This window comes from Chenopodium quinoa, unplaced genomic scaffold (genome assembly GCF_001683475.1).
Source record: "Chenopodium quinoa cultivar QQ74 unplaced genomic scaffold, ASM168347v1, whole genome shotgun sequence".
NCBI lineage: Eukaryota > Viridiplantae > Streptophyta > Magnoliopsida > Caryophyllales > Amaranthaceae > Chenopodium > Chenopodium quinoa.
In genome coordinates this window covers 1,949,881-1,957,688 of record NW_018743122.1, presented here as the reverse complement: position 1 = coordinate 1,957,688, position 7,808 = coordinate 1,949,881, and the positions used below count along the sequence as shown (strand labels likewise).

At 46.1% G+C, this 7,808-nt stretch overlaps 1 protein-coding gene across 1 annotated transcript; it reads left to right on the top strand.

Annotated features, from left to right (window-relative positions):
- The first annotated feature begins 2,106 nt into the window (after positions 1-2,106).
- Positions 2,107-2,612, top strand: LOC110732001. Its single transcript, XM_021911920.1, has 2 exons — positions 2,107-2,278; positions 2,398-2,612. Exons 1-2 carry the CDS (start codon positions 2,107-2,109, stop codon positions 2,610-2,612), a joined length of 387 nt encoding a protein of 128 aa, XP_021767612.1.
- Positions 2,613-7,808: the final 5,196 nt, after the last annotated feature.

The following is a 7,808-nucleotide window of genomic DNA, read 5'->3' as shown; positions in this document are numbered from 1 at the left end:
TCGGTTTCGACGCTCTAAGCTACGTCTAAATATTAATTACTCGAGCGACTTATTAATTCCTTCCGAATAAATTTGTCGTGTCGGTTCTTTAGTTGATTGGTTGTGACCCAAAGGGTTCAATTAAGATTAAGCTGTAATATTAATTACTCATTAATAATACCGATTGGAAGCGGCCTCCACCTAGGCATTCCGATCACTTGACCTCACTGAATAATTAGTTTTCTAATAATTTTGAACCCTCAATCGGAATAATACACTTGTTCGAAGGACACCATTCCTATTAGGCCAGTGTTCACGTCTTGCAGCCGCTTAAGGTCATCCCAGGCCGACTGGATCTCACGCCTCTACCTTGGAAGCCAGTCTTGGAAACCAAAGAGCCTAAGGAGAAGTTACGGACGAATGGACAAAATTAAGGGAATTGGCTAAGAATTCAGAAGACGAGTAAGTTTACCTCAACACAGCTGTTGATCATTGGACTGAGGTGGCCATCATGGATATCCCGGAACTTGTTTTGAGTCTTGCTTGGGACGGCCTGCTGGATGGCGTCCCAGACGGCCTTGCGTTCGGTTCCAGTCAGAGAAGACTCAAGAAGCCAAGCATCCATCTCTTCAGAAATTTCTACAAAATAAAGAGAAGTTAGAATTTTGAATAAAAGTTTACTTAGAAGAAAAATAAGATGAAGATGTACGAGTACCTTATGAGAGATGAGGAATGTTCTGACGTCTCTCAAGAGTGGGTGTCGGCAGAGGCTGCTCGTTCGCTTTAGGCGGAGACAGCTGTCCTTCTTCTGCCTGGGAACAAGAGGCCCGAGTCCCCAGATACTTAATATGCGGAGTTAAGTCATGGTCGACTGTGTTGTCCAGGGTCGGCTCTCCTTCCCCGTCCTTCTAGACGGGCTCGTCTCGGGCAACCTCTGACGGTTGTGGCTCCGAAGGCTTGGAGTCCCCACTAGGTGTCTGGGGTTGCTCTCCTTTAGTTTGCGATAATGCAACCTGTGACCTTGCCCTGACCGCAAGTGTCCCTGAGGGGTCTTGGACGCCAAAACTTTGCGAGAATTGGACGACCTCTCGTCCTTTGAAGCCGACGTCGGTCTCTTCCTCACTAGCCTAGGGGTATCTGACTGAAAAACAATAGGAAACATTTAGTAAGGTTACCCAGTTCGAGTATAGATAGAGGAAAGAACCTCCGAAGTAAATCCACTTGGCAAATTTGCGGAACTCTCCCCCGACCGAGTAGGAGTTATTTTGGGTGTTGTAGTCCCTCGGGAGAGTTATAGCTCGAGGACTGATCCAACTGTGCCTGTACCTGCAAAATAACGGAGACTTCGGGTGTTTGGAGCTCCGCCTTTGACGGTCAAGTTAGTACTTGAATATGAGTGGGAGAAAGTGTGGAAAATAAAGTGAGATCTTCTCGGATTCCGAGATCAGGTGTTTCTCTGATGTGAGAGAATGTAGGGTAGGTGTAATAAATGATTGAATGTAATGTGTCCCCAATTTTGGGGAATATCTCCCTATTTATTTGACCTAGATTTAGTGGGCTGCGCCGTTTTACGGAGTTCTTGGGAATTGGGCCTTGAAGGCTGCAATTCAAGAAGCATCTGAGGTTGACACGTTTTAGCTGGCAATTATCCCAAATGAACCTTCCTAGGCTTGACACGTGGTCCTCTCTGATTGGTCCACGTGGACAGGGTAATTTTACCCAAAACATTTGTCCCTCACAGGTGACACGTGAATGGCCACGTTGCGCCTTTGACACGCGACAGCCAGTAAACGGTGAATAGTAAAACTATTTACCTTCTAGGGTTTTACAGGGATGCCCCTTCTTTTATCCTTCTATAAATAGAAGGTTTTACCCTCCCTCTCTCCCCATTTCACACCTAAAATTTGACTTTTTAGAGAGAGAAAGAGAGAGCTTTTAGAGAGAGACACTCTGCATCCGTTTGCCTGGGATTTTGCGTTTTTTGGCTACTTTTCAAGGAACACACCCGATCACCGCGTGTAGTAATTTTTAGATTTCCATAGACAAGCTAAAGAGGATATTTTGTCCAGTGTTGAGAGAGTGCAAGAGGAAGTGAGAAAACACGACCTTCCATATCCCCAAAAGTTTATGAGGAACAAATTAGATAAACAATTTGGGATATTTCTTGATATGTTGAAGGAGGTCCATCTTTTTATCCCTCTTACCGAAGCTATGACCCAAATGCCTAGATATTCCAAATTCCTTAAGGATATTTTGAGTGGTAAGAGAGAGTGCAATGAGGTAGATTCGGTAGAGCTTGGTGAGTGTTGTACTGCTTTGATTCACAATGACTTACCAAAGAAGATGAAAGATTCGGGCAATTTCTCTATTCCTTGCAAGATCAAGAGTAAGTTGTTTAAAATGCTTTGTGTGACTTAGGTGCTAGTGTTAGCATTATGACTTACTCGGTGTTCAAGAAGCTTAATCTAGGAGAACTTCTTCCTACGAACATAAACTTGCAATTGGCCGATAGATCTATTAAGTTTCCAAAAGGAAGGGTTGAAGATGTTCCCCTTAGGATTGGTGGTTTCACAATTCCCGTAGATTTTATTGTGCTAGAAATTGAGGAGGATGGCCACATTCCTTTATTCTAGGGAGACCATTCTTAGCCACTTTGGGTGCTCTAATAGATGTTAAGGGTGGCCATATCACTTTGAGAGTTGGTAATGAAAAAGAGAGTTTTAAGCTAAAACCAATGCATGAATCCTTTTCTTTTGTGAAACAAGTCATGAATGATAATTCCCTTCGCTCCATTGATAATGTTTGTGTGATTAATTCTTCAACTAACAGTGTTCATGAGATTTTTGATGATGTGCTTGTGAAGTTTGATGCCATGAAAGTTAGTGAAGAAGAAAAGCTTTCAAATGCTATGGACGAAGAGGTTATTGACATTTCGCATTGGTTTGAGCTTTGCCCTTAAGAGGAGGAGGAGGATTCCATGGATGTAGATGGTGTGAAACCGTCTACAAAAAGAAACAAGGTTAAGAAGAAATCAAGAGCTTCGAGGAAGAAGAGAATGAGATTGAAGTTGAAAAATGACAAGGTTGTTTTTGAAGTGGAAAAATGACAAGGTTGTTTTTGAAGAGAACGAGAGGTTGCTTAAAAATGAAGGAGAAGTTGTTCTATCCGCTACCTTGGACAAGGTGGTGTTCTTTGACCCTCCATGATTTGGAGGAAGGGTCGAGCTTAGGACCATAAGCAAGCGCTTCCCGGGAGGAACCCGGAGATTTCTAACCTTTTCTTTTGTTTCTATTTTCTTAATTTTCTTTCTTTTATTTTCTTTTCTTTCACTTATTTTTCTTTTGGAATTATAGGGTAATTCATGGAGATGGATTATTTTCTTTTGGAGCACGAGCATTGGATAGGAGTTTTTGCAGTTTTAGTGGTGATGTATGATTAGGGGATTTTGCTCCTACCAATCGGAATGCGCCACGTGGGCCAATCAGGACCTGCCAAGTGTCCCCTAGTTGGACTGTCAGGGCTTGCCACGTGGCACGCGCTTATTCGTCCACCTTGGACCTGTTATGTCACGACATGTGGCATACTCCATGCCTAATGGAGAAACCGGCCACCCAGGCCCAACTTCCGAGGAAAGCCCAATCGGCCCTAGGTTTACCTAAACCTAGGATGGGCACGTTTCCCAAGGTTATAAATACCTCCCTTAATCCTCATTAACAGGGGGGGGACAAGAAACAACACGCGAAAAACATTACGGAACACACTAATAACCGGCTGATCTCGCTAACAAAGTAGATTACCTACATTAAACACTCTCACCTAGAGAGACCTTATTACTTTAATTTCCGCATTAATTACTCTTTAATCAGGTACTAACTTGACCGTTGGAGGCGGAGCTCACAGGAGTCTCCGTTATTTTGCAGGTACAGGCGTCCGGTTCCAGTCTCGGAATTGTAACTCTCCCGCAGGACATCAGAAAACCCCGAAACATTTGGCGCCGTCTGTGGGGAGAGTACTTCAGAGATGGCATCCAAGTCTGTACCGACTCCTGAAGAGAGGCGTCCCGTAGACGACCCTCAAGTTTAGTCGGACCATGACACCGAAAGTGAATTTGAAGCTGAAACTCATACAGCTTCAGACGGGACCCTAAGGGCCCGACGTACCCGTCATACCGAAAGGAGGGAACGGGAGCATCTTCAAACAGGAAGCGAGCCAGCAGGCGCACCGCCTGTTCGGCAACAGCCGACTGATGGGTCTACTCCCATCACAAGGAACGAACTCATGACCTTCATGAGGGACTTCAAGGGAGAGATTCAAGAGTTGATCAACAAGAAGCCGCCTGCTTCAGTCAAGGAGCAGTCGGCCAAGAAACCCTCCACTTCACTGAAGAGAAAGCCAGTTCAAGGGCGAGAGGCGACTCCTCATCCTAAATCTAGGAAGCGGGAGCCACCTGCCCTTGATTTCACAAAATTCCGTTATCCTACAGGAAATAGGAAACCGGTTCGTCATATTCAGGCGGACGGGTCAAAGCAAACATTCACAGATGCTCAGCTACTGCTAGAGCAGAAGAAGAGTGACCGATTGTCAGAGTCGGCTTCTACTTCAAACTTTCAAGACAGTTTGCGAAATGCCTCGATGAGGCATACTCAGTCGTACCATGAGAGTCAGTCAGGCGGCACCTCCCGTCAGTCCGGCTTTCATAGTGCCCAGGCGGTACCAAACTTACCATTTGTGCCGCAACAACAGTATTTTATGCAGCCACCTCCATTTGGTGGACCTACAGCAAAAAACGTCCAACCTATGGACTGGCAGCTACGGTTGCTTAGACTTGGTGAACAGCCGTCGGCCTTCTCCAAGGAAATTACTGAAGCCGCTCAGCCGGCCAAAGTGAAAAATGTACTAGTAGGCGCCTATGACGGCACTACTAACCCAGAAGACCATCTGATGGCATTCACCAACCTGATGTACCTTCAAGGGTTGGATGATCCCACTTGGTGCAAGTGTTTCCCAGAGACTCTCAAAGGAATCGCACAGCAATGGTTCGGCAACCTGCCGACTGGTTGTGTAAATAGCTTCAGGACGCTTGCTTACTTATTTGCCTCCAACTTCGCCATGAACATCCCTGCGAAGAAAACGACCCTTGATTTGGGAACAATTCAGCAGGGCGAGAAGGAGGGGCTTCGTTCTTACATCAGGCGGTTTAACCTGATGAGAATACAGATTCAAGGGTTACCGGATGAGGTAGCTTATACCGACTTTTTTAGAGGTCTCAAAGACGGGTCTACCTTCAAATTTGATTTGGTTCGAAAAAGGGTGGCGACTCTTCAAGAGGCCTTGATTGAAGCAGAAGCCTATATACAGGCGACTGATCTGTGTACGATAAAACAGTCGGACGGGAAAAGGTTCGACAAAAGAGAAGGACGACAGAAACAGTCGTCAAACAAAGATGAGAAAAGAAAAGAGGTCTGGGCGGCTGATTCCTCTAAACAGCCGGCCCAGAAAAAGAAAAAAGAATTCAAACCATACTCCCCAAAGTATGCGTTTAAAAAGGACAACCAGTTTATCCTAAAAGAAATCAAGGGACGGATCTCAATTGAGAAGCCGGTCCCCATGAAGGGTTCTGCAAACAACCGGAACCAAGATAAAATCTGTGCTTATCATGATGACGTTGGTCATCACACCAATGACTGCATCAGTCTTATGCGGTACCTAGACCGCCTGGCTGAGCAAGGTGATCTTAACACTTATGTCAAGAAATCTACGGGGAACACTTCCTCAAAAAAGCTGTCGGCCAAAAAGAATCAACAGGCCGACAGCTCCGATACAGATGATGCAGTCGTCTACACCATTGCAGGCGGCTTCTCAGGAGGCGGCCCCACTATTAGGGGCAACAAAGATAATATAAGGCGGTTAGATGTAAATTCCGTTCACCAAGAACGGCCGTCCAAATATACATTTCCTGAGATTGTCATCACTGAAGAGGATCTAGGAGGGGTAAGGGGGCCGCATGACGACCCTCTCGTTATTGAATGTAAAGTGGCCAACCAGAGAGTTGGCCGAATCCTCATAGATACCGGGAGCTCCTCAGATCTCATCAGCAGCAAATGTCTGTCGAAACTGAAATATCAGACTGACTGCATACATCCGGCCTCCCACCCTTTAATAGGGTTTGGAGGAGGAGTCGTCCACCCACTGGGACGAGTAGATTTACCCATTCTCTTGGGCGAAAAAGGGGAAGGACGACACATGGTAGTCCGGTTCCTAGTAGTAGAGGAACTCTCGGCCTACAACATGATTCTGGGTCGACCAACCCTGAATAATTCCAAGGCTGTTATAATCCCGTCTCTTATGTTGCTCAAGTTTGAGAGGGATAATGGAACAGTCGGCTCCCTAAGGGGAGATCAGAGGATGGCCCGAGAGTGCTATCTCTCGGATGTCAAGCCCACTGTTATGGCCACTGGGTTAAGTGGTGAAAAAACAGACCTTGACAATGTCAAGGAGAGTGCGCCTGTTCAAGAAGCAGGCGGCAAAAAGAGAAAGGCGTCCTAGACAGAGTCCGCAAGAAAAGCAAGAAAATAGCAATCATTGGCAGAGGAGCGGCCGGATGAGTTCCGCCCTCAGCCGGCTGGTGAGCATGCGGACCTGATCTTAGACGACTCACGTCCTGACCGAACAGTCAAAGTTGGGACGACTGCTCTGAGAAACCTTGGTGACGACTTTCACAACCTATTGAAAGAATACAAGGACATCTTTGCATTTGAAGTCCATGAAATGCCAGGCATTAGTCCTGATCTGGCGGTACATAAACTCGCCGTGGATCCGAAAAAGAAGCCGGTACGGCAAAAGAAGCGGAACCATGGCGAAGAAAGAAGTCAGGCGGCAGCCGCCGAAGTTAAAAAATTACTTGATACAGGGTTCATTCGGCAATGTTACTTCCCAGACTGGGTTGCAAATGTGGTGCTTGTTAAAAAGCCGAATGGCACCTGGCGAATGTGTGTAGACTACACAGACTTAAACAAGGCGTGCCCCAAAGACAGTTATCCTCTGCCTAAAATTGATAACCTGGTCGACTCGACAGCCGGCCATGCCTTGATGAGTTTCATGGACGCCTATTCTGGTTTCCATCAAATTCCCTCATGGAAGAAAAATCAGGAGAAGACGGCCTTCGTCACTGATCAGGGGTTATATTGTTACACGGTCATGCCGTTTGGTCTTAAGAATGCCCCGGCTACCTTCCAACGAATGATAAACACTGTGTTCTTTGATCAGATTGGGAGAAACGTCGAGGCATATATTGATGATATGATTGTCAAGACTAAACTTCAGAAAGATCATCTGTCGGACCTCCGAGAAACTTTCGCCACACTCAGGCGGCACCATGTCATGCTCAATCCCAAGAAATATGTATTTGGAGTTGAGTCTGGGAAATTTCTCGGATTCCTTATCAATCAGAGAGGAATAGAAGCGAACCCTGAGAAGGTGCAGGCGGTCATTGACATGCAGTCGCCTCGTACCATCCGAGAGGTTCAGAAGTTAACAGGTTGTTTGGCGGCCTTGGGAAGATTTCTAAGCCGATCAAGCGACAAATGCCTAAACTTTTTCCAGGCAATTAAGAAAAAGGCAAGGTTTGAATGGGGGCCGGATGCTGAGGCCGCCTTCCAGAAATTAAAAGTTCACTTGCATTCCTTGCCGAGGCTGGTCAGCCCTTTGCCCAAAGAGGTTCTCTACATGTACCTGGCCGTCTCTGATCATGCGTTAAGCGCTGTTCTCCTTGCTGAAAGGGACGGCTGTCAGCTTCCGGTCTACTTTGTCAGTCACGTACTGAAAAATGC